This window comes from Polyodon spathula, chromosome 7, assembly GCF_017654505.1.
Source record: "Polyodon spathula isolate WHYD16114869_AA chromosome 7, ASM1765450v1, whole genome shotgun sequence".
Lineage (NCBI taxonomy): Eukaryota > Metazoa > Chordata > Actinopteri > Acipenseriformes > Polyodontidae > Polyodon > Polyodon spathula.
In genome coordinates this window covers 59456491-59484382 of record NC_054540.1, presented here as the reverse complement: position 1 = coordinate 59484382, position 27892 = coordinate 59456491, and the positions used below count along the sequence as shown (strand labels likewise).

At 42.6% G+C, this 27892-nt stretch overlaps 1 protein-coding gene across 7 annotated transcripts in view; it reads left to right on the top strand.

Moving 5' to 3' along the window:
- Window positions 1-27892, top strand: part of aff2 (AF4/FMR2 family, member 2) — a 146335-nt gene that overhangs the window by 37749 nt on the left and 80694 nt on the right. For 5 of the 7 annotated variants that reach the window (XM_041256208.1, XM_041256205.1, XM_041256204.1 and 2 more), the window contains exons 2-4: window positions 4385-4505; window positions 12917-12976; window positions 13858-14724. In XM_041256208.1, coding sequence (XP_041112142.1) covers window positions 4385-4505; window positions 12917-12976; window positions 13858-14724 — 1048 coding nt within the window. The remainder of the gene's footprint in view (window positions 1-4384; window positions 4506-12916; window positions 12977-13857; window positions 14725-27892) is intronic. The other 2 variants (XM_041256207.1, XM_041256206.1) reach the window with 1 other exon arrangement.

The following is a 27892-nucleotide window of genomic DNA, read 5'->3' as shown; positions in this document are numbered from 1 at the left end:
TCAGGAGTAATGATCTGCAGCACAATAACACATAATGTGTGCATTCAAATATAATAAGTGTGCTTGCTGTAAATGCATGTGTATTGACGAGTCTGTCATCACGTAATTATAAGTATCTGAACTTGAAGCCTAATTCAAAGTGATATTGTCATGGATCTCATTCTGGAATTGTATTAATTGTCTCTCCCGTTCATCTCTACCTCTTCCAGTCTTAACAATTGTTCAACCAAACACTTATACTGTAGTCATTTACATCTACTGACTGCTTATCAGTTCTAAAGATAATGGATATGTCTCTGCTGTATTATAAAAGACCACTTGTTATTTCCAAGTGTGAATTATAATACAGCGTGTTGCTTCTCTTTCTCACTCATTTCCACACATTAATGGAACTGAGTTTCTTTTATTCATTAACAGGCGCTACAGTGCATTGCAAGGTCTGCTTGCTGAATTGGGTGAAGTCTGGAGTTCTCTTTCAATATGCATAGCGTGGCATAGTGTAACCCAATGCCAGGAATCCTTCCTAATTTGCCGCTGCGTTGGTTCCCCATAGTGTCCAGCATGCTCCTCTCTGAAATGGAAATTGCATTGATTGAACCAGGAGAGATTTTTTTAACCGCAGAGTAAGGACACCAGACAGGTACATTTTATAAAAGGGCAGCTCTGCTCTCTAATGACACTGGTGTAATCTAACACCGATGAGGACAGTAATAGACAATCACAACAATCCACAACACAGACACGAGGCACCCTGGAAAAAGCAAGTTCAGGTGTCAAGTGTCTTTATTGATGCTTTATAACTACCTTCCTTCCTGCTCGCTTAGCCAGAAATAGGGTTAAACACATGAGAGTACAGAAAGTAAAGGGAAGGTAAATATTGCAGCTGGTACAGAAACAGCACCTTCCTGATTTCAGCAACTCCTGCTGGGAGTGGAAGGCTAGCAGCTGCAATCGGCATGTTATATAGGTCAGGGTTGCAGCCGGGCACGGTCACAAACATACTAACACTGAACACCTGTGTGCTTAAAAGAGAAGAGCTTTCAACCACAATTCATTTTCAGTATACTATTATAATATGAATGTCATGACAGGCCTTCCAGCCACCACTGCTCCCCATTCTGTGGGTCAAATCAATAATAATAATAATAATACAAGAGTCCACCTTCGCCTTAGAGATAGAGTAGATAATCAGGTCCTTAGAATTATAAACTGCTAAAGTAATCCTCGCGAGGGGCTAAATGCTTAGCTGTAGTTTTAATTAGCCAGTGCTTCACGTTAATAATTGCTGTTTAAATCAGAAATCTGTGACTGCTGTTCACTGTTAAATTCTAATAGTGGAGCCGTTCGGTCCTTATTGTACCTCGCCATGTGAGGCTTTCATTGGAACTCCACACAGCGGTGAGGATGGAAAAAAAATAAAATTGGTTGGAGCTGTTTGGTTATCTTCCAAGTGCAGTGGAGCTCAGCCGAGATTAAATTCATTCCGTTTACCGCAGATTTCAATGTTGGCTATTTTATGTTATGTTGGGGAGAGAATAAGGTGGGGGATGGGTTGGGGATGTAGCAGCAAATGGGGAGTCTGTTATTTAAATTGTCATCTGGAATTTGCAGTCTAATTTAACTGATGCAAAACACAGCCAAAAAAACAAGAACAAATAGAATGCAGGCTGGGTGCACGCTGGTGTGCAACAGAATGCAGGCTGGGTGCACGCTGGTGTGAAGCAGAATGCAGGCTGGGTGCACGCTGGTGTGAAGCAGAATGCAGGCTGGGTGCACGCTGGTGTGAAGCAGAATGCAGGCTGGGTGCACGCTGGTGTGAAGCAGAATGCAGGCTGGGTGCACGCTGGTGTGAAGCAGAATGCAGGCTGGGTGCACGCTGGTGTGAAGCAGAATGCAGGCTGGGTGCACGCTGGTGTGAAACAGAATGCAGGCTGGGTGCACGCTGGTGTGAAACAGAATGCAGGCTGGGTGCACGCTGGTGTGAAGCAGAATGCAGGCTGGGTGCCCGCTGGTGTGAAGCAGAATGCAGGCTGGGTGCCCGCTGGTGTGAAGCAGAATGCAGGCTGGGTGCACGCTGGTGTGAAGCAGAATGCAGGCTGGGTGCACGCTGGTGTGAAGCAGAATGCAGGCTGGGTGCACGCTGGTGTGAAGCAGAATGCAGGCTGGGTGCACGCTGGTGTGAAGCAGAATGCAGGCTGGGTGCACGCTGGTGTGAAGCAGAATGCAGGCTGGGTGCACGCTGGTGTGAAACAGAATGCAGGCTGGGTGCACGCTGGTGTGAAGCAGAATGCAGGCTGGGTGCACGCTGGTGTGATGCAGAGTGCAGGCTGGGTGCACGCTGGTGTGATACAGAATGCAGGCTGGGTGCACGTTGGTGTCCCTGTCGCATGTCACGCAGGGGGCTGTCAGTGCAAGTCGAGGCTCATTTCACTTTCTCTTTTGGTTTTAATCATCTCCACAGCTTTATAAAGGTGGTAGTTCACAGCGTTTGGGGACCAGAGCTCTTCTGTGGAGTCTATGACAGCCGGTGTGAATTTGATCTATCAGCCTGTCGTGTCTGGCTGCTAGGTGCGCAAAGCGAGCTGACATAAAGATAAGTGACATGTTGCTGTCATTACTGCGAGGGGCCGTCAATCTCTCTCCTATTTATTTCTTTTCTAAGAGATCATCTGTCATGCCAAAACAGCCACGATTTCTTTTTCTTTCCAATCCTCCTTTCAGAAATTTGGTGATGGATGAAGTGCTCTTGAAAACAAAAAATCCTGGGTCTGTTTACAGAGCCGGAGTGACTCAGAGCAAAAAGACAGCTTACAGACAGGCCAAGATTTTCTCCCTGTCACACAGTCAGTGGCACCAAGTTCAGAGGCAATGACAGCAGAGCAGGAATGACAATACACTGAAGTGTGTGATGCAGAGCATGGTGCTTGGGACACGATACAATACGTGCATGACGCGTGACACTGTGCTCCTGCCTAATAGCATCCAATAATTATTAATGAGGGATTATTTTCTTTAGTGTCATTCATTTGGTGGACTGCCATTTGCTGTGCTGCTGGTTTAGTTATATATAGGCTTTGGCAGTACAAAGAGTTTGATCCCTAAACAGCAAACTGGCACTACTAAATACTGCTACGGAGATCTGTCAGCAAAACTGTATCAATCTGTGACATAAAATGGACAGAATTAACATGGAGCAACTAACAGCCACTTTAGAAATATCTGTTTGCTTAACTCTCTGTGTGCAATTTGCACCTCAGGGTTGCAGTTAATGCTGTACCATATTTATTTATAATACCGGTAATAAGGTACAGTATATTAGTTCATAAAAGGTTGCAGGTTTGAGTATTTTCAACTGCAAAAGAGTTAAATATAAATCGGTAATAATTTATTATGTAAATGAAGAGGCTGATGGAGCAGGATTGATTGGCAATGTCCCTAGTACTTCTCTCCAAGTCCAGGCTTCAGTCTAATCAGCCTTTCGGCACACTGGGGCCAGTAATTAAACCCAGACATCTCGGAGAGGCAGTGGGACCAGTGCACCTCGCATTAAAATGATGAGAAAGAAGTGTAAGGTACTTAAAAGCTGCTTCAACAGATGTCTTCATTGCCAGAATCCTCAGTTAAAGGGCTTGTCCACTGGGGTTGTGGGTGGCAGCTTTGTCGGCCAATTGTCAATGCATCTGACGGATAATTATGGACGTGGATTATAATTATGCCCAACTCTGAAAGTTTAGTAGGTGGATGCATGTAACAGTAAAGATCATTTAAATATCTAGAAAACTGTATCTGAATATCTATCTGGATATTCAATGAAAGTTAGTAAGCTTAGTAAGTCAGGCCCCCATTAAAAGTGGCTTCCATTCTCTAAGGCATCACCGGTCTGTTCAATACTATGGATTTATGTTCTCTCTTATTACAATAGAGATCTTCAGATTGTCTGCAAATTGAAATTCAAAGGGACTAGCAGAGGCAGTCTTTGTATGGAACTGGTTTACGCTGAGCTGACTGCAAGATCTTTACGACAGTAAAAATGTGTTCAAGAGGTAAATGGATGTGTTACAGCAAGAACCAGACCAAGCAGGCTTTTACATTACTAAATATTCTCCTTTCAGTGTGTGGTGCTGCCTGTTTACATAGGCTAGGGCCACTGGAGTCCCCCACGTTGTTTAACGTTCACATTTTGTTATTCAACCATTTAGATTTGTATTCAAGCATTAATCTACTTGATTATTATTTAGCCTCTCATTAGAAACAATTCCCCTGAGACACCGATAAGGGGCGCTGTGAAATCTTTTGAAGAACAGGCTCTGTGTTTTATTTCTCGCATACCAAGTGGAATCATTCTTACAGTCCTTCCTTTTCTCTTGTGCTCTTGTCCTCACAGCCATTACGAGCAGGACCGCAATGCACTGAAGAAGAAGGAGTGGGAACGACGCACTCAGGAAGTGCAACAAGATGAGGATCTCTTCTCCTCTGGGTTTAATCTGTTTGGAGAGCCGTACAAGGTAAGAGTAGAAGTCATGAGAAAAATGGTAAAACTCCAGAGCTCACAGCATCTCATCATCCGTCAGTTTTAATACTGTACCTAGCAGCCCCAAAATGCAGTTATTTAAATAATGTTTTTCACAAAACAAGTTTGAATTAATATAAAATTTAAGCTGATCCAAAACTGTCCTTAAATAACACCTGAGTTAAAGTTTTTGTGCCAGGTGAGGGATAGAGCCACTATATTCACTGCATTTTATATTGTCCTGGGATGTTAGGGAACAGTACCACATTAAACTAATTAGCAGACTTGGTAATCACCCTGCATCATATAAAGATCACTCTAGAGTTTATATTTTAAAACATATCTGTTGTCCATCTAATTACACATCATTCTGTACCTGACGCTCTTCATACAGTGTGAGAATAGTTGTAGCATTGATGTGTCGAGATGTATGGTCCCCGTGCTCTATCTAGTTGTTTGGTTCATCTTCAATAACCTCAGTTGTTTTATAAGAGAAACACTGTAATCCATCACTGTCATTTGTTGACTTCATATAGAAGTGTCATCTTTCTATATTTCAACAATAAAATCCAGCATTAGACACCATATTCCGTTCTACTGTATGTGCAGTTATCTGTTAATTACGGAATTAGTCCTAGAGGGAGTTCTGTATCGCTGGGCTGCGTCTCAGTGCTCTATTTCCAGGGTGAAGGGTTACTTTAAATGCTTCTCTGATGTGCAGAAGAAAATTGCAAAGAACAAACATCCATCAGGTCTTGTCCGGTGACTGCTTGTCAAAGCTAAATAGCAGCGGGCTATTTGTAATGTGCTGACAGAAGCTGCTAAAATGTAGGTTAATGTCATTCCATTGGAAGACTTCATTTTCTACCTATTTCATTTTTGTCATGTGCATCTATCACTGCTGTTCGTCTGCCTTTTTTGATTTTTTACTGACGCACCTCCTCGCTCAACCAGTGCAGTGGAACATTTTTTTTTTTTTTTAAATGTCCGCCTCATCTAGGCTGCAGATGACAAGACCAACAGTTTTGAAGAACAGCCTTTGGAAAGATCAGCTGCCAGTGGTGAAGGCAGACAGAGTAATACAATAGTAAAGCAGCCTGGTCATTGTATTGATCACTAGGTAGTGGCTGGGACCTAGTGACCTGTTGAATCTCAGCAGGGAACTGCCTAGCTAGTCTCAACCATTCTCTAAATGGATGTTGGTTCTCCTAGCTAAGCCCATTGCAAGGCTCTTTCAAATACAAAAATAGCCCCAATTCAAGGCTGGCTTCAAGGAGCCTGAGTGCATTCAAATCATGATATAAATCAAAGCTTATATATAATTACAGTCTTAACTTGTTACTTTCTTTGCAGTTTTTTATTCTTTGAAATGTTAGTTTAGAGAATCCCACAGCCTGAAATGTGTTTTTAGAAAGAGAATTGGTAAAGAACCTCCTCATCCTTCCAGGTACTCTGCTTGAGCTTCATTCAGTGAAGTTGCATTACCCCTTTCTTTTGAAACCCTGTCTACCTCCAGCTGCATTCTAGCAGCACACAGAGCACACTTTACCCCAGCAGAGTGACAGTACCACATGTGTGTGATGTATCTGAATTCAAGTGCAAACAGGGAGCTTGTTATATTTAGTCTTTCTGCATCGTCAGTTAATATGGAAAGATGGTGACCCTGTAGCTCAGTGTCTTGTTCAAGCACAACGCTGGTCTTATACTGTGAGAGACAGGAGAAACAGTAATTATCCGGTTGTTATAAATCATATTTAACAAACACACTGTGCGCAGTTTAAATCTCAGCTGGTACTTTGGAAGCGTTGTTTTGAAGTGGTAATTGTGTGTTGCTGCCCTCACTGTCCCTCTATTGCCTGGGCTGGAATGGGCTGTGTAAGCAGTCTGTAATGCAAATTCCATAAACAGCTGGGGATCTTTTGGCTAGCAGTTGTGTAGAATTGGGACACACTGTATGTTTACAGGTTTCTAGACTATTATTCAATTAGTTTATAAAGACCCAGTCTAGGTTTACAACAGCTGCAGACACAGTGCATTATATATATACACAGTCAAATGTGATCCAGGCCATTCTCAGCTCAGACAGTAAACCTCAGGATAGACTTTCGTTTTCTAACTGAATGATGAGCCAGAGGCACCTTGATTAAGCAGCCTCTTTGTGCCCTACTAATCCAGCATGGGCAATTGTAAACCACCCTCAACTAAAGCTTCACATTAAAAACCAGCCTGTGAACTACAGAGTCACTAGGAGGCTATCCGTTGGTCCTTACAGTGGTGCTGTCTCCTCTGAATCCCTAGCCACAGCCTGTCGCTATTATCACCTCCTCCCCCCAACTCCAATCCTGTTTAATGGGACTCCTCATCTATCTACTGTTTGCACCCCTGTGGGCTGCCTGTACTCTGCAGAGATCCAGCGACCTGTTGCATGTGCTCGATCTACATCCTGTCTGTGTATCAGGGTGCTAAATCCAGAGCGGAGCAATGCAATGGCTTTGGTCTTCTTCCAAAGCTTGTGTGTGTCTCGTCACACAGAGTCACCAACTGCTGAGGGAAGCAGAGATGAGAAGCTTCCACGTGTATACTATATAAGCACTGTGAACAAAGAATACTGACACATTGGCAGTGTAACAGTGTATCGAATTAGGCATGTACGGTCGTTTTTTTTCAGTGTGTCCATATGCTGTGTGCTTGATGTAGCATTTATACAGGAGGCACATGTCAAGAGACAGAACGACTTGCATGAGGTGGAATGCAAGGATTGCATATTGTCCTTGATTTTAATTTCAGTGCAGGAGTAGCAAGGTCCGTCTGTGTGCCTGTGTGTTCTGTCACTTGTCATGCTAATGCTCCCGTCCCCTGTTAATTTTATATTGATTATCTGGTTACTTTAGTAGGCACTAGAAGGCTCTTCATGGTTATTAGCTTTTATATTTACAGGCGCTGTTGGCACTGTGTGCTCCGAGTTGCACCTTGAGCTGGATTGATTGACCAGTGGCTTTTTGAGTGTGTATTGTACAGTGCCCTGGGATGCTCTGTATGAAGAGCACGATATAAAAGCAAACTGTCTTGTATTGTATTGAAATATCAGACAGCGTATTCCTGTTGGGTCACCTCAGTTGGGTGCTTTACTCCTGCCTCGTGTGTAGTCATGGAACAGCATGATGTTGCTGCTTACTGACAAGAACAGTTGGTTGTTACTGTAGGTTGAGTGTGAAATGTAAATCCTAAAGGTAGTGCAGTTTGTATTGTAAACACAGCCTGATTTATCACAAAGAAAAAGGTGTGGAACATCATGCTTCACAATACAGACTGCTTTTTAAGATGGGATATTGGTATCAACAAACATTCCTCTACAGGGGAAAAACTTCAAAATAACACCCTGACAGGCAGCAAACACTGTGCAAATAAAACCAGATCTTTGAACACAGGCACAGTGCACAGGAGGGTAAGACGCTGTAGTATAGATACATACATTTACATACTGGGGTTCTTACTCCAAATCAGTATTTGCATGATTTTTGCATGAACAAAAAAAAACACAATTAACTGACTTGAAATGACTTCCAAGCTCCAAATTGAATGTCTGTGGTGGTGTGTGTGTGTTTTTTTTTTTTTTTCTGAATAAATCTAAGGACCATTTGTAAATTAAAGAGCTTTAAGAAGCACGTTTATTGTGGAAGGAGTCATTTCACTTTTCGGGTGTTATTCTTTGCCTTTGCTTGCCACCTCTTCTTCAGCCTCTTCAGTTTAACGACGCGCAGTATTGGCTCTGCTGGCTGACAAGTGCAGCCCTGCTTTGTTTTCATTGTTCTGTTCTTCTTTGAGATCTCAATTCGGTTGCTCTTTTTGTGATTGCAAACGGAGCTCACGTTGTCATTGGAAAGCTTTTTGTAGCAGGATTACAGTGTAAAGCCCGACTGCTCTCAGACCCTTCACTATTATCATTTTCCCTTTCAGGGAATTACAGGGATTTCCATTAATAGACAGCAGGGGGTGTGGAAAGGGGCGGGCATGTGAACTCACTGTGGAGACGCTAAATAAAACTGCCATTGGAAAGCCGGTCTGTGAGGTCGGAACACTAATGTGGTGGCATGCTGACCCGGAGAGCTGGAGCTGTGTTAGTTTCAGACTTCCTTACACACTCCTTACCTCTCCCCTCCTCACACACTGGAGGCGTCGTCCTGTATCAAACTTCCTTACCTCTCCCCTCCTCACACACTGGAGGCATCATCCTGGATCAGACTTCCTTACCTCTCCCCTCCTCACACACTGGAGGCATCGTCCTGTATCAGACTTCCTTACCTCTCCCCTCCTCACACACTGGAGGCATCGTCCTGGATCAGACTCCCTTACCTCTCCCCTCCTCACACACTGGAGGCATCATCCTGGATCAGACTTCCTTACCTCTCCCCTCCTCACACACTGGAGGCATCGTCCTGTATCAAACTTCCTTACCTCTCCCCTCCTCACACACTGGAGGCATCGTCCTGGATCAGACTCCCTTACCTCTCCCCTCCTCACACACTGGAGGCATCGTCCTGGATCAGACTCCCTTACCTCTCCCCTCCTCACACACTGGAGGCATCGTCCTGTATCAGACTTCCTTACCTCTCCCCTCCTCACACACAGGAGGCATCGTCCTGGATCAGACTCCCTTACCTCTCCCCTCCTCACACACAGGAGGCATCGTCCTGGATCAGACTCCCTTACCTCTCCCCTCCTCACACACTGGAGGCATCGTCCTGTATCAGACTCCCTTACCTCTCCCCTCCTCACACACTGGAGGCATCGTCCTGGATCAGACTCCCTTACCTCTCCCCTCCTCACACACTGGAGGCATCGTCCTGGATCAGACTCCCTTACCTCTCCCCTCCTCACACACTGGAGGCATCGTCCTGTATCAGACTTCCTTACCTCTCCCCTCCTCACACACAGGAGGCATCGTCCTGGATCAGACTCCCTTACCTCTCCCCTCCTCACACACAGGAGGCATCGTCCTGGATCAGACTCCCTTACCTCTCCCCTCCTCACACACTGGAGGCATCGTCCTGTATCAGACTTCCTTACCTCTCCCCTCCTCACACACTGGAGGCATCATCCTGTATCAGACTTCCTTACCTCACCCCTCCTCACACACTGGAGGCATCGTCCTGTATTAGACTTCCTTACCTCTCCCCTCTTCACACACCGGAGGCATCGTCCTATAGCAACTCCAAGCCCAATGCATCCTGAGAGAATTTTTGTCAATGAGCTCAATGTGGGTGAACAAAAAAATTGTATTTGAGGACTTGAAAAATTGGAGCAAAATGCATTCATCGATTGATTCTCTTGATTCAATAATCTACAGGTACAGCCCCTGTAGCAGAGGAAAAAGAAGCAATGGCCTGTGCCTATACCATTGGGACAATGCTACACACACCGTCAGAGTTCAGTATCCAGATGGAGCATCTGTGGAATACTATAGTACTAGCATACCAAGTCTCTTCAAAATCCAAAGACCTTCAATACTGTTCTATTCCAGCCAGGGCTCCCCTGTCTATATAGAAACATATAATGCAATAATGCATGAACCAACTCATGATTTCTTATTAATAATATGGAAAAAAACTCTGCATTTATTCAACATTTCAGTTATAAAATAATGTAGTAATAATAATAATAATAAATAATAATAATAATAATAATAATAATAATAATAATAATACTTGTTTTTAGTGCCATGCAGTTAAAAAAAAAATAATGATGTGCATAAACTTTTAAATGAAATTCACTGTTGTTCTTCCCAATAAACCCCCCTTTCTGTGATTTGAGAGTGGTGCTGGAGAATGTGCCCTTGGCTGCTTTCCAGCCAGCTAGCTCTCTGTATAATCATACTGGGGTAGACAGTCTTGAACAGCACAAGGGCTCTTTGTGCTCTGCCAGAAAGTCATTTCCTACATTGAAAACGACAGGACCAGGGAGTTTCACTGTAAGCAGAGCCCCGGAGTTACTGTGCTTTATCAGAGCTCCGTCTGGTCACATGACCTTGATGGGGGGCTGAGAACCTGAAAAGCAGGTCGAGCCCTGTTCTGATTCATAATGTACACCAACCACAATGTTGTTACTTTTTTAGACGCCTGTTATCACTAAACTTACCTGCAACCCCAGACCCCCCTCTCGCTTTGTGCTTTTTTAACAAGCACGTGGATCAACTTGTGGTCCTGAGGAAGTTTTTAGTGCACTTAATTGGTGGAGTCATTTTGGAACTTGTTATTAGTTGTATTAAAAATCTTCTATTCTTGCTTGTGTGAGTTTCTTGTGTTATTTCCAGATGGCACTGGATAGACGACTGCTTTTATCTTTCTATATTTGGATTATAAATACCACAAACAGAAAGGTAAGCACTTGGGGTCCTTCAGACGTGGGCTCACAGAAAACAAATACTGTGTAGCTGCTTGTGCTTTATGTAGCAGGAAAAATACATTTTAATAATAATAATAATAATAATAATAATAATAATAATAATAATAATAATAATACTTATCTAGCAGTGCAAACCTTATGGAAAGCACCTGCACATTCTTCTTGCATTTACTTCTGATTGATCATGTCCTGATTTGATTCAGTAGCTGTCAGTTTTCATTGCTGGTGTATGCACCACAGTATCGCTCTTCTGTGGAGGTGCTGGGGAGTTGTTTCGTTTGAGCCAGAGTAATTGCGTTGCCTTGGTTTAGATTTAGTGTAATCTCTGGGTGTTGAGTGGTTTTGCTGGAAGGAAAGGAGAGTGAGGGGTGATAAATAGGGCTTGTATATGGTTCAGAGACAGTGGAATTGCATTGCCTCATAATTGCACACCCGGGACATAATCACGCCACATAATCCTGGGATCCTGAGAACTTGGAAAGTGGTTTCTTGAAAATTGTCTAAAAACAATAAAGAGAGTGATGTTTGCAAAAAAAAAAAAAAAAAAAAATAGATATAGGTAAGACTGTGGGCCATATTGCCATAGCATTTATTAGAATTAAAAAAAAAAAAAAAAGTTTATTACAAATCAAGAAACAAGACAGAACTCGGGCAACGTTGACTAATCATACCTGCTGTAGTTCTGTAAATTAGCATACTTTAAAAAACAGGAGTTCATTAATCACTGCAAGATGTGTTTTGAGTCCCAGTAATATTGGTAAAAGCACTGTGAAATTAAACACAGACAGACGCACACAGACACATGCACGCGCACACACACTCACACACACACACTCACACTCCCATTAATGACCCTATTAAGTCACAGACACAAACAAGACCCAAGTCTGCTCACACTTTGTAATGATCCCCTGTTTATTTCTCTAATGTGCTGTAAAACAAGAAACTCAAGACGCATGCACAGCTCTGTCCATTAGTATGCTTTTTGTAATGTTATAAATCTCTTAACTACAAACATTACTGCCATTAAAGTTTTACAGGGCACATTAAAATGCCTTTTAGTTTGGGGTCAGTGAAGTTCAGTTTCATGGCTTGTCAAGCTGCAAGTCTGTGCGCTCATCCTTTTTTAAATAATGCTTTTTATTTTTTGGTTCTTTGCTTTATTAAAATGAATACAGTGCTATAGATAAACTGCTGCTTCCTGCTATGTGCAGGTCACATGGTCTGATTGCAGCTCCAAGTGATAACATACCAGGAAGCAATGCTCACATTTTCATCTGGACTCTGGCTTTGCAATATCTGCATGTTCCAAACTGAAATCAAATACAAACAAATAACCGAAAGATCTCTCACCATAACATTATATTAGTGCTTAGAATTGATAAGAAAGTTGATTTTAAAACAGTGGTGTAAATTGTGGATTTCCAGACACTGGAATCTTACATTGCTCTGGGGGGTTGTTGGCAGGATGTTTCTAGTAGCTGGCAAGGTAGTTCGGGTCATTGAGTGACCTGCATCTTGACCACTAGGGCTCCAGTGGTCAAGGAGTAAGCCCATCCTTTTGTTAGACAGAGGGGCAGAGCGACTGAAAAACCACCAAGTCTGGTTGTACTTGGTCTGTCCTATTTATCTCATTCATTCTCTGTTGATTTAACACTCAAAACAGACGAGTAACCTAATGTACTAATGTGCTATATTTGTTTCACTGTAAGAAACTATTTTATTAGTTACCCTTGTCATATATGCACCATACTGTATGTATTTTCTATTAGGGTTTCGAGTGTAACAGAGCTGGGTAAACATTCAGATACCAAAAGCCGGGTTTTAGACCTAGACACAGGTATTCAAGTTAATCAGCAGGAATGCACTTTGCAAGCCAATATAAGATGACCACAGCTTGTAAAGGCACCTAACTCAATCTGTTTTTATTGCCTGTAGTACGGTAGCAGTTTGCTTTTTGTCCTTTTTCTGCATCATAAATGCCATGTTTCTTTACACTGACAGACAGAGGCGTCAAGTCAATCCACTTTGGGGGGGACCTACAATCCAGTCCAGGTTTTAAAGGTATATTTTTATAGATCCACAGTTGTCAATTGTCTATTATCGAATTCGTTGCTAGTAAAGGTAACGGAGTCCAATATATTTAATGTAATTACTGACTGATGAATGAAGCTCACAGTGCTGTATTTGTAAGAGCCTCCAGACAGTGGGAAGGTCCAGCAATGACAAAGGGCCCCTTCCTTTGATTATTAGCCTCTTGCATAAGGAAGATGGATAGGAGAGAAAAATCCCCTGCTGCTTTACTAAACTCTGCTTTATTGATCAGTCACTAATTAGATGCAGATGAAAGTGAATAGGACACCACTGGAAACCCAACTCAGTCTTTTAATATATGAGGCTTCATGCTGGGCAGATTCAATTTCAGATAATCATTTTTGACTAAGTTTAACTGACAATATACCGTATACAGTTTAAGTGATTATTTACCATTTGCTAGACGTGCACGTTAGCAATCAGTGTTTTCTACTTGTAATCCTTGTTTTTGTTTTAGTTTTTTATGAGGTTACTGTTGGTCACCCCAAAGTGGATTAACGTGTTATTCATGCTGACTGAGAAATCACCAATGAAGCACCCCCATAATATGGATGGGCTTTACTTGTAAAAAAAAGTTTGATGAATTAAAAAAAAAAACGTAACACTGTAGTAGTCTTGTTAAATAATTCTAAGCAAGAAAACGCAAGGATTTATAAAGCATGCAGTTCAACCAACGAGCAACAAGAGTTAATGTTATTGTGCATGGTTAATCTATGGAAAATCTGAAAGAGTATGACAAAATATTTTGTAATTCTGCATATCCCAGTCACTGGTCAGTTGCAGCCACAGATATGCAGTGACCATAAATTCACATTCAGATTGACCTCTTCCTTTTGTCTCTCCTCTCTCAGACGAACAAGGGAGATGCCCTAGCGAACCGCGTCCAAAACACGCTGGGGAACTATGATGAGATGAAGGACCTGTTGACCAACCACTCCAACCAGAGCCACCTGGTGGGCATCCCCAAGAACTCCGTCCCACAGACCCCCGTGGAGAAGACGGAGCAGCAGAGCTTCTTCCCCGAGGGCCAGAGGAGCAGGCTGGCCCCGTCCACTTCCATGCCCCCTCCCCCCTCCTCCTCCTCCTCTTCCGGCCCCCTCACCAGCTCCTCGCTGCTGCACGCTTACCAGAGCAGCAAAAAGTCCCGCTCATCAGACTGGTCCCGAGGCGGACAGTCGGGCCAGGCCAGCGGTCAGCAATGCAGCCGGACAAAGCACAGTAGTTGTTCCCACGAGCCGCCCCAGAGAGGGTGTGAGGACTTATGTAGCAGCCGGGGCGACGTGCACAAAGGGGACTCCAGCCCGGCCGCTTCCTCTTCCCACTCCAGGAGACACGCTCACTCCTCCAGGTCCGCTGCTGGAGACCACGCCTACAAGGAAAGCACACACTCCAAGTCACCCATGGAGCTGGACTTCAGCTCGCACGGTTCAAACTCTCCCATCCCTTCGACGTCTCTCATTTCCGGTGGGCTTTCCACTCCAAACTTCCCGCCCGCGCTGCACTCCAAGCCCAGCATGGTCCAGCAGAAGCCCACCGCCTATGTCAGACCAATGGACGGCCAAGACCAGGTCCCCAACGATTCCCCTGAGCTCAAACCAACCATGGAAATCGGGGATACCTATAGCAACCCGCCTTTCGGAGGCTTGCTGGAGGGGAAAGCCAGCTCAACGAATACAAAGAGCAAGCTGCCAAAGCTGACTTTACCTCAGTCTGGGGAGGTAGGTGCTGTTTCCGCATTTCATTGCATTGCTTTTGATCATTAGGAGTTCGCATGAGAAAGGAGGAAGGCCAGATTTAAATTGGCTCTGCTGGGGCTGGTTGGCTTGGCTGAGTTTGTATTGAGAAGGATCTGGAACAGAGTCAGAGAGGCGCAATGGAGCTGCTCGGAGGTTATAATATGGTTTGGTTTGTAATGTGGGCCTGGTCAATCTGAGATCAAGGGCTTTCATCCTGACAGCCGTGAGCTCAGGCAGGGGAGACTCGAGTCCTTGTTGAGGAAAGGGGCCGTGGCACTGTGCTCCTGCGCTGTTTGTTTAAAATCTAGAATTAAGGTTGTTTTCTTCCATAAAGCAGTTAAGTAATATCTTTCTATTTTTAAAACTGTATTATAAATGTTTTTGTGCATTAAAATTGCATAGAGCCCTAAGGTGGACTCCAGTGAAGATGCTATATCAATCTATATTATATTGTGCTGTATAAACCACGTTCAAGGTGGTATAAAGACATATTAAGAACTGATTCCTGGAGGCTGGAAGCTGTTTGGGCTCCCAGGACCGTTCTAACTGAGCCCTCTTTATGATCTGCACAGCCTGCCTGTTATTGCAGTGGTATTTTCAGTGAAGGGAGGGGTAGATTAACCTTTCTGAAAGGACTGTTTATCGTGTATTTGTGTTCTGAGGCGAGGAAAGGTAATTTTAACGCTTCGTTCAGTAGAAATTATGGAGGGAGCAGTATCAAACTCTCAGCCTGTGGGGAGCTTGGAGTTATTTTTTCACAGTAGGGAATTGGATTACTTTGAAATGTAACTTTTTTATAAGATGGAACTGTGACTGTTATTGGGTTTTTTTTTACATGAGGTCACGACATGTGTTATTTTTGTTATTTATTTATTTTTGTTTTCTTTTAGCAAACAGTTCTTCACACCTCAGTGCAATTTAATCAACGCATGTCTTCAAATAATTACAGGCTAATGGATAAAAGCTCCTCCAGTCAGTGCAGGCTTTATGTCTAAGATGCCCTGTAACTCCAGGGCAGGGAGGTGGATGAAAGCAGTGGGGAGGCTGCCGTAGGTAGGATTAGCACTGGGATTCCATCCACAGAGGCTGGGAAGCTAACTCTGTCAGAGGCAGTGGAAATGTGGAAAGAAACAACTAAATAAATGAATATTACAAGAGGTGACAACTCAGTTTTGTCTCTTGCCTAAAATATTACATCATGTTTTACGTCATTTTTTTTGGCATCTGGTTAATGGAGAGCAGTGACTGACAGTGGTTTTGTTGTGTGGACTCCCACACGCCGGGGTCCTTAATTGAGATTTCCAAACTCATTAGTCTGGTAACCTGTATTTTAAAAGCTGTTTTTAACCCAAGCCTCCACAAACTCTCCTTACCTCATCTGAATAATAAGAAAACATTAGGGCTGCTATATGTTTTTGTTGTTGTTGTTGAAGCATTCAAAAGGCAGCTGTTATTGGGGGTGTTCGCTGCTTCTCCTAATCACTGACACAGGAGCTGGGGAGCAGTTCACCATCGAGGCCAGTCTGTCCTGGAGTTTTAGCTCTTTTTATGAGTCGCTGACTCAGACTGGCACAGATACAAATTACTGCTGCCCGTGCCAAGAAGCACAGTGAGGATGTACAGAGAGTGCTGTGTGAAATTGAACCGTAGAGCACAGGTCAGGCCAGCAACTGGGCATGAGCCTAGAGAAACGCACGCACGCACGCACAAACACGCACATACACACACGGTGTGATCAGCTATAAATATCTTGTAACTTTGCACAGTTCTAACCATGTCCAGCACTATGTATACAGTAGACTGTTATTCCTGTCCTGATCCTCTTCCGCCACTGGCATCCTTATTCACAAATCGACAGTAAAAGCCTTTTTTTTTCCTTTTTAGTCAAACTAAATCCTGTTGTAATTGTGAGTTCTGATTTTGAGTTCTTTTTTGCTAGCTTTGATATACCTTTGATGCACAGAAGTGTTTTATTTGCTGTATGAGACCTTGTAAAATGCTGTGATGCAGTGTATAAAGCCTGGAGGTTTGCGTGAAGGATCCTGGGTTTCTGATTCTATAGAGCTGCCGCATGCTTACTTTTATCTTCTTTCATATCAGTCCCATCAGCTGTAAAGCTGTCTGCTAGCGGGACCCCCTCCGTGGAAACTGAAAGTGGCTTAGTGGTGGCATCAGATCCCATTGAGAAATCTGAAGCTGCAAATCTCACCGGCTTCCATCCTGATAACATAATACCAGAGCTGAACAAATTGAATCCCATGTGTGTGTGCTCCCTATAAACAGCTCTGCCTTTGTCTCTTTGTTTTGGGAGGGAAAAGGAATAACTCTCGGGTGTACGTGCAATGCTTTTAGCGCTTGATCAGCTTTCAGTGCAACCATGTCACTTTACTGTACAAAAAAAGAAATACGTAATTTTTTGAATGTAGCATGCAATAACTGATAATTTTGGGGTGTTATATACGAGTTGCATGATATGTATTCGTAGCATTTTTGCTTAGGTGATATGCAAGAGATTCTTGTGTGCATTATACAAGTCAGTAATGTACAAGATGTGAGCTTTATGCATTGAGGTTTATGGTAAGATTACGAAATTGTTTGACAAACTGTCAAGAAAACCACTATGAAAGTCAACCAGCTATTCTGTTACTTTGTTTAATAGTGTAGTGGAAGGCAATTTCATTTTATACCAGCGAGGGTTGCACAGACATGCCTCCAAACATATGGTGTAGTTACTCCATCCAGTTTAGCATGTGGTAAGAGTAAAACCTGGGGATTTTTAATTGCTCCGAATTCACCCTCAAAATGGTTGACTCCTCGGAAAATGTTGCTGGATGTTGTTGGGGAGGAGTTTGTGGCCCCTGCTGGGAAGAGCCCAGCTGTGTGAATCGAGTTAGCATCTCAACTGCACTGTGAGCCCTGGATCTGAGGCAACATCTCTTCATTAAAAAGCATTGAGTATAAAATCTACGTTAATATGAAATCCTGTAATATGCACTGTATTATTGTGACAGACAGGAGATCGTGACGCAGGTTGAAGTTGATACACCCCCCCCCCCTGCAGGCGAACAGGATTTATTTACATCTCAACACACGGAACAGCTCACGTGACACTGCCAGTAATGGTAGCGCACGGAGCACATGCAACACAGTGCACAGAAACATTGGTGGGATATACAATCTCTGAAATAATCTTCTCTGATCAATAATAAAGTAACGTTGCTGAAGAGCTTGATCATGGCGGATAAACGGTTACAACGGATATGTGACGGATTACTGTACACACACACACACACACACACACACACACACATATATAAAAAACGGGAAGTCTTCCCACAGTTGTTTTTTATATCTATTTGAGCATTCTTTTTTGTAACAATGTATTTCTCCCTGCTTGGTGGTCCTATGCATTAGCAGTAGCTCAATGGCGTTCCAACCCTTACAGTCACAACGTCTTCATGGAGGAATGCAATTCTGCCATGAGCAGCTGTGTGTGACCTGCTTTCATCTGCATCTAGAACAAGCTCTTTGTCTGTTGCAATTTCACTCAATTCACTGTCATAATTGGCATATTGGACATCTCTGTTGGCTCTCCATTCATGTAAGAGATACATTAGTAGGAGGTCCTGCAGGAAGGAGACAGTTGCACAGTGTAATGTAACTATATACTGTTAGTGGCTACAGTTCTGCGTTTTTATCTGTTTAGGCTAACATTGCCTTGTATAGAGTACAGTACATAAAGCAAGGCTTGGATGTATACTGTGTATTTTTCTTGTCTTGTTACATGGATTAGTTCTATAAGAACCCTGCAATTCATTTCCTCAGCTCTCCCGTTCGCAGGTCTTGCAGCACGGCTTGCTTCCTGCCCTAGTCATGGATGAAATGTGAGAAACTTTCACTCGCTCATTACCTTCAGCAAAATATTTTGACAGCTTCAGTATACGGTAAAGTGCTAAGCGTTTGTTAGAGGAGTTTCAAATCATCCTGTTATCACTGTGTGCATCGATTAGCTCAGTGCTGAGCCTGTCAGGCTGCGCAGGGTTTGTGTCAGGGAGTATGAAACATTGACAGCCAGATAACAGTATTGATCCTCCGCAAACACTTATTGCACCAGGCATTATGTAGGCTTTATATAACTAAATAGTCTTATCGCTAGCCCTTTTAAGATGAGACATGAAAGAGCTTCAACATCCCTTTTTAGTATTCAAGAGCAAAGAAGACGAAGGGGTGGGTGTTGTGCCTGCCTTTCTATTGTCTGTCTGTCTCTTTCTATTGTCTGTCTGTCCATTGTTTGTATTTGGTAGATAAAAAATGTGTAAATCCCTGTTGATGTGATCATTTATATCTAAATCATTGCACGCTTTCTGATAAAACCTTAATCCAAACGATTCTCAATGTCCTGGGAATTGGCGGCTTTATATTAGTGTATACTGCGTGAGGATTACTAGGAGTGCCGCCACATAAAGGTTTTGAATCCTACTTATTAAGACGTGCAACTGAATACGACAAGTGGCATGCCTCAGTCTGGGGGAGTTGTGGGGAAGCTGTTTGAATTCAGAGCTACACAGTTGAACTTTCCCAAGCCATAGACGAGGGATGTAATGCATCAGAGCCTGGGCTTTGGTGACTTCACAGTGATCAGGAGCACCCGCTGGCCACTGCAGTGGAGCTCCGCCCAGGATGAAAGGCTCGCTCGCACCGTGATCCTGAACCAGGATAGTGTAGCGCAGGAAACACGCCGAACCAGGATAGTGTAGCGCAGGAAACACGCCGAACCAGGACAGTGTAGCGCAGGAAACACGCCGAACCAGGACAGTGTAGCGCAGGAAACACGCCGAACCAGGACAGTGTAGCGCAGGAAACACGCCGAACCAGGACAGTGTAGCGCAGGAAACACGCCGAACCAGGACAGTGTAGCGCAGGAAACACGCCGAACCAGGATAGTGTAGCGCAGGAAACACGCCGAACCAGGATAGTGTAGCGCAGGAAACACGCTGAACCAGGATAGTGTAGTGCAGGAAACACGCTGAACCAGGATAGTGTAGTGCAGGAAACACGCCGAACCAGAATAGTGTAGCTCAGGAAACACGCATGCAGTTACCTAAACCTTCAACACATGACCTTTTTGTTTCATTGGAGATTGTAAAACACTGAGATGATGATTTCACAACTTTGGTAAAAAAGACAACGGATCCTCTGTAATGCAGTTCCTTACTAGAGCTTTTAATATGTGACGCGATTGTGTCTGCTGTATAATACTGAAAGGTAAGCCCAGTGAATGGTCACTTTTCTTAATGTACACTTATACAGAAATGTTTGGAAGTTTATTCTATACAACATCGTGAGTGCCTGTCAGTTAATGATGTTCAGCTGACATTCAGAATGGGACTTCGACACACTGTATTAACTGTATGATGAATTGTGCAGTAAGGCCCTTACACACCAGACGCGACACAAGCAATCGAAAGGAAGGTAGAACCTGGTCCTATTTTTGCAAATTTGTCGCGCAAAAATTACTGAGCAATCAGAGAACAGCTTCATGTCATGTGGTTCGAAATCAAGCCCTGATTCACTTTGTGACGAGTGCCCACCCCTTGTGTGTATTTTATTATTTATGTAGGTATTTATTTATTATTATTATTATTATTATTATTATTATTATTATTATTATTTGTGTTTGATTATATATGTGACATGATTATTTATTGTTTAAGATGATGAAAAGCTGTGCCTTTGTGTTTTGTTTATTTAAAAACCTTGTGCAGAAGGTGACCATCCCCCGAGTTAATTCATTGATTAATTGATTCTAATCAGGAGATGGTCACCTGTATAAAAAGCCTGCAGCTTTCTGCGCTCCAGGGGAGTGTCAGAGACGAGACGCGAGTGCATTAATTCATAGACAAACAATTGCTATATCTAAGATATGCTTGTTTAGAATTGTTAGTGTTTGTTTTACTTTGCCCAGAGTGCCCTTTGCTTTGTGTTGTGTGTTCTTTTGGTTAAACTGTTTATTTTGTCAATTATTCAATGCGAACGCAGCAGCGCTGTTTTGCCCGTACAACCATTGTTATTGTTTCATTTCCTGGTCTGACGGCACCACTCAAAGCACAGGGCACTCTGTGTGTGTGTGAGTGTGATTAATGGCGGCAGTAGAAATCTGTCGACTTGGCACGCATCAAACCCTTTTCCCCATCTGATTATTCTTTGATCAGATGTAATAGTAGTGGAGAAGTGGCTGTGTATAAATGTCCTTGTGGTTGTTCCATTTGCCATGCATATGCTTAGGAAAGGGATATAGTGAGATTATGTGGATAATGTGCGGATAAATCTTTCTAAGACCCAAGCCACTGCAGATTTGCACAGATTTTGCCCAAATTTCCTGCAAATCCCTATTGGCCCTGTTGATAAGTGGCTTAGTGGTTCTTAAGTAGCAGTTGTGATTTTTTTTTTTTCTTTTAGGTATTTTCGTTTTCCCAGCTACGTCCTACAGTGTCAGTAGTCCGATGAAGTGAAAATGAGATGGGATTTTATTTTCATCCCATTGTGGTGACTTCCAGTTTTATTGCAGCGCGTATTCCCCCCCACCACCATGGTTCTTTCAGAAATAGTCTCTAGGGCAAGCCCCACGTATCATCTACCCTGAGGGGGATAATTAAACATGTGGAGTAAACTGAATAAATACCGAGGGGCACACCTGTGTGCTGTGTGTCCTCCTGGTGCACTCTTTCCTTTTCATAATCACAGTGAGCCAGCGCCACATCCCAAGACCACATTTCGATTGACTTTGTGAGCAGGTTGAAGCCCTTATGTTTTTAGGAAGGGTTCTAGGCTTGGACATACAGTAGATATCCAAGTGCCTGCTGCTGCAAGGTAAGGCTAATGGGAATGAAACGCTCCTGCTGGTAACAGCAGTATGTATTAGAATTGAATGAACACATCATTACTGACTGATAACACAGGTTTCCTTCCGCAACTCGCACTGCATTGCTCTCCTGGGAAAAGTGGTGGCTGTCCCAGAGGTTTCTTTATTAAAGGCATGTTGGCTTGCTCTCTGTTCAGAAACCTCATCTCGGACGGTAAGTCTGCCTCCTCACCGGAAACCATTTCCTGGAACAAATGCTGATACTCTGCTGCCAAGACCCAAGAAGCATGTCTTAAGATTTCACAGAAAACCCTATTGCTCTACTTCCTATTGTTCTGTGACACCCCCTCTCCACATACAGTAAGTGCCAGTTTTGAAAGCCGAATATCCTGCAGCCTGTCCGTCTGTCTGTCACTGCACAAGTAGAATATTGCGTTATGCTGCGTTTTCGGCAGCTTGCTAGCATTGTGTGTGAGGCAGTGAGCGGAGGGACACTCAGTAAAATATCATTAAGTCAGTGCAGTAATAAGTAAATGGGATAACATTCTATTTTTGCCACATTAACTCACTCTCCCAGGCACGGAGCTGTCTCCAAGCTACTAAATAAAAATAGCAAATAAATAAATAAATAAATAAAAGAACACGCAGTTTGGCCTGAGCCGTGTAGAGTTTAAGATCGCCACCTGGATTATTCAAACAATGAAACCTCTGCACATTTCCTGTAAGCTCAGTGTCGCTTTAGATATTCCTTCTGGGAAAACAAGTGGGGAAACTCTAGCCGAAAAGGGTAATTTAATCTGCCAAAGGTTTGCTGCTATGATTTGAAGACTGCATGCTGATGCCTTCCCCCACTGCCCCATAGAAAAGCAATACTTTATTAGCACAAGCAAGGTCGTTTGTCAGCAGCAATCAGCACATATTGATCGATTGTCCAGGGCTAATTAAGTACTCGACACTGAACTAGTCATGGCGTCTGGGGGACTGTAATTGCAGCAGTGTTTCTTAGTCTTCTAACATGGCGTCATTTCTAAAGGTTTCTCAAGTGTGATGCATTGGGTTGCTGGGTTGATTACTCTGCTCAGTGCTCTGGCTTCAAGTTCTAGTGCAGTGAAGTTTCCCTCATCGGTTTTGCTTGCTGGTGACGCATCGTTACTACTAGACGAGTAAGCAATGCTGACCACTGGCCTTTCAGCAACTGGATTTAACCCTTAATTTTCACAAAAGTGTGAATTTACTGTTCATTGTTTTACATGCAATAAACAGTAATACTCAGTTTTGATGTAGTGCCTCTCGCATCTAGTTTGCTTGCACCAAATCCATCAGGGCATTGTGTTGCATGTTGAAAAGTACGCTTGTTCCATCCATTGCAAGGGATTAATGGTAAATAAAAACCTTGTGAATTCTCTTCCTGTGAGGCGATGCATAAAGACTAGGATGCTGTGGAAGATACAAGCTGATTCTCACCCTGGAAGCTCCGGAGTGGGAATCTGCTCTATATAAGTGTGTCTGGTTCAGTGCAGTGGGATCAGTGGTAAACAGGCAGTGTTTAAAAAGAGGTCACAGTGGCTTGCTCATTTTCTGCACCGCCGTGCTTGATTTGGATATTCTCATCAGTCTTTGTTTAGAATGATTTGGGAATTAATTGGAGTTCATTAATGCAAGTCTTTGTAGCAGATGCACTGTTATAGTCAGTAAAGTGACTTGCATTACTGACCGATATTATCAGTACATTTGCTAAAATGTGTGTGACTAAGAAACATCAGAAGAATGTGACGTAACTCAGTCCCCGCAGACTGCAAGTAAATATTGAGCATTGAAAAAAGCAAAGCGCAGTGTGCTGTTGGAAGAGGAGAGGAGAGCTGTTGTGTTTTTGGATTGTGTGTTCTGCATCAGAGCACCACTGTGCTTATCAGGTCGCTGTGGGGTTTAACCCCTTCTAAAAAGTCATTATTATCAGATAATAGCAGATTCATGGATGACATTACCACAGCGGCTCCTAAAAGAAGCCAACAAAAATTTTTGCTCCTTACAGCTTAGATGGGCACTGCTTGACTTGAGGGCAGGAAACAAAAATAATAGCAGGATGCAGCGTGTTCACACGTGAAACTCCCAGCGTCTGAAGAGTTAATCAGCCTATGCTGAGGTTCTTCCTGGAGAAGTCCATTTGAGAAGATGAATGGAACGTTTTCTCTAAGCGACTACAGGCTTCCCAGTTGGAAGAAGCAGCTGTTCACATTTGCATAATACCCGTCAGAAGCCTCCTTTGCTGACCCTGTTGTTCAATCCATATGGCTTTAAAAATTATAGGAGAGTATAATACAGCGTATAGTACCAGCAACAATCCTACAGTACATGACATTCACAGCCTTCTACCGGCTCTGCAGTGGAACTCTGACAACAAGAGTCAGGGTTCAAGGAAGCTTGTGACCCTGCAGCGAATCAAACTGGAGTGCAAACAAGGTCTGCCTGCTGATGAAGTAAAGTGTACAGGACTGAGATATGTAGTAAACAGACAGCAAATAATTTATATGTTACTATAAATGTAGGCTATAGTAACTGCACTCACTGTAGTGCTCTTTCAGTGCGTCTAGCATAGCTTTTCTTAGTTCAGTTTAGTTTATTTGGGATAGGTGATGTATATCTTTGTTTTAATATCCAGAAAAACAACTGATATTCAGGTTTTCTCTGGGTTCACTTTGCTCAGTTCAGGCCTCCTGTGGCAGTCTGCTGGAGAGATGCAACCCCCCTGTGCTTTCACTGACACGAAGATCATCGTTAAAGTACTCCTAAAGGACACCCCTGGGAATGTTTTAAATCAGTAAAGCTGAAAGTACATTTAAAAATATTACATTAATGCGGCACGCTCTCGATCTGACCAATTAAGATTCAGTGTAACACTCCGAAACATAAATGTGTTTTGTTCTTTATCCTGCTCAGTTTATGTGTGATGTAGCTTAAGGCACTACAAAACAATTCACAATGTGGCCTTCTGGTAGGTCTTTTAGTCTTTTTAATTTGTTTGTGATGTTCTTTGCTGTTGCTGAATATCCTTGGTGGCTTGTAAAAAAATAGCCGCTGTGCAATGTGGCATGTATGTCAAGCAGAGATTCACCTGGTATGCAAATCTAATACAGAAGTGCCAAGACAGGATTCAGAGTATTGTGCCGGCTGTTAAAGAAGGGTTAGAAATCGATGAATATATAATGGGAAGCTGGCAGGACCAGATCGTATCCTTGTTTATCTGCTGTGAAAAGTAGTTTGTTGTTTTGCATGGATGTGTGTGTGTGTGTGTGTGTGTGTGTGCCTGTGCGCATGCTTGTGCCTGTGCGCATGCGTTGTCGGTGCAAATGGAGGAGAATGGAGAGAATGGAGAGCTCACCCCTGAATTACATGGCTTACACTCCCCAAGAAAGGAGTAATATCAAGGCCAAATCAACATAATTAGTTATGCAGGCTGTGGTCTGTAAACAGTACAAGCATTTTGTTACTTATTTTAATTGGATAGCCCCAGAAGGGGTGCAGGCAGGGGTGTGTAATTGTGGATTTTCCACAATTAGGTTGGTGCCGCAGTTATAACATTCGACCACTGGGTTGCACTGTGTGCTATGAAAAGTTCTGCATTCAAACAATCTCAGCAATAACATCTGAGCATTAGTTGCTTGTTTCTACTGAGACTTATTGAGATCAAGTGACTGAGCAGGGACTCAGACTAAGGATTTTAGTATTGATTGATTGATTAATTTATGGTGCTCTTTCTGATATTAATCTCTGATATGATTTGATTAATTTATGGTGATCTTTCTGATATTAATTCCTGATATGATGCTTATTACATACCCCCCCCCCCCCCAGAAAAAAAAAAAAAAAAAAAAAATATATATATATATATATATATATATATATATATATATATATATATATATATATAGCAGCAGCAGCAGCAGCAGCAGCAGGCTGCGTTTAATTGTAAAAGTTGTGTGATCCATTCCAAGCAGAACCTGCAGCATGATTGACGATGATAATTACTAGCATGGCACTCATTTAAACACGGCTGCTAATACAAACACATTGAGCTTGCTGGGGTCGAACAGACATCTACTGTACACCTGGGATCCAGTGTGTGTCTCGATGCTCCCAGGCTGTGGAACTCCTTGCTCTTTTCTGTTATTGCTGCTTCGCTCGATATTTAAGTCACAATTAAAGACTTTACTTTTATAGTCTAGCTTTTTTTTTTAACCTGATTTACAAATATAATTTGGTTTTATCAGTTTAATTTGCTTATTTTTGTAATCCTTGTATTTTTTTTTTATCATTATTGATTTCCTGTATTAATTGATTTCCTGTATTTAATTGTTTTATTTTTGTTGTTGTTGTTTTTATTTTATTTATTATTATTATTATTTATTATTATTATTATTATTATTATTATTATTATTATTATTATTATTATTATTTTAATTGTTACTTTGTAATTATTACTACTTCTTGATATTCCAGATTTCTTACCACCATGTAAAGCTCTTTGAGATACTTTGGTATGAACAGCACTATATATCAAAAATCAATTGAATTACATTAAATAAAACCATGTAGTAACCTAAACACTGAAATCAATCAATCAGTTGGACATACATGCCGGTAAAATGAAATGTAAAGTGATATTCAGTTTGTTGTTGCTTTATTATTTTTTTTTACATTTGAATAATTTCTGGTGCCTGTAATTCGCCCATGAAATCTATGGTCTGTGTACCGGTAGTGAATTTTATACGAAATTTATTCTGAACCTCATTATAGCTTAACACATGACCCAGAGTTCCTAAGGGAAATTATTAACTACCAATGTCAGATTGTGAGATGGCTTCCTTGCACAATCTGCGTAACGACCTTATGTAGAGCCGCAGCAAACAGTTACAGACACTGTGCTCAATGCAGTGTGACTTCAACTGCTTAAGCACGAGACGGAACAGAGTTGCTTTACTTAGCCCACTTCTATGTTATGATTGAGTTATTTAATTGAGAAAGACATTACTATGTTTATTTCCAGGGTGAACTAGGTTTCCATCATGCACTAATGGACTGATAGACAAGATGACCTGTTACATCACTTGTTTGAGTCTCGCAGGGATAGATTCTCATTTTGAAGCTTAGTGCTGATAACCTTGCCATGACCCATCACCTGTGTAGCACAAGGCAAGCTCCTTTCACCTGGGGTAACCTCCTCATATTATGTGTGTTGGAGCAGGAGACTGAGACTCTGATCATTGCAACAGTGAATCCAAATATGAGCCGTGTGTTTGCTCTGTTTCAAGTGTCTATCATTTATCCTGGCAAGGGATTAGTTCTAAAATATTTCCGTGCACCTTAACAAATGATTGTATACCAGTTCATTATAATGAATAATAAAGGTTTTATTATATCCTCTGGCTAGACCACAGCTGTGCATGATTGCAGTCCTTCTGGTTGCTTTTGAATGTTTGCCCATAAGATAGACTTGCATTGCCCACTTAGCATTTACAGAGCCAGAAGCCAATGTGTGACAAGTGGTGTATCTACCCGACGCAGAGCAGCCAGGAAAACACAGAAAACACCTCCCTGCCGTGAAGCGCGCCGGTGAGATCATTACAAGACCAAATGTAACTTTTTAAAAGAAAAAAACTGATCCAATGAAAACAGTCATTTCATGCCGTACCATTGATACAGTAGAATTTGTATTGTGCCCCTCGGGTGCTGTGGAGCTGTAGAGACATCCTTGGTGACACTGCCTTGCAATGCTGCCATGCCTATGGGGCTGCTGTCCTTTTCATTGCACTCCTTAATGAGTTCTCTTGGGTGAACATGGGTCTGTATAGAGGATACAGCAACTTGGCTCTTCTGGGGTGAAAGGTGCAATGGAGAACAGTAAAGATGCAGAAGTTATTTCAAGTCCAGTTCATAGTGCCTGGGAAGCGTGGCTCCCTGAATCCTGCAAAGGAGGTGGGTACAGTAGTAACAGGTATTCAAGAGGCTGAGGCCACGTCAACACAGAAACAGCCTTGGCTGCTGCTCACAGAGCCCCTATACAGCTCCCGTGCGGGTGGAGATTTTCCACAAGAGCGCCTGTATAATATTTCATTTTTCATTTAGAGGAAGCCGTGTGTGGTGGGGTTTTGAACTGATCATTGGATCTGCCATGATTTGGTGCCAGCAAAGGGCGTGAAAACCAGCAAGTAACTAAAGCCTGTGAGCGATTCTGTGCTGATTATTCAGGTACAGTGTTACACGCTCACAAACAAGGGGTTGAATTTCAGC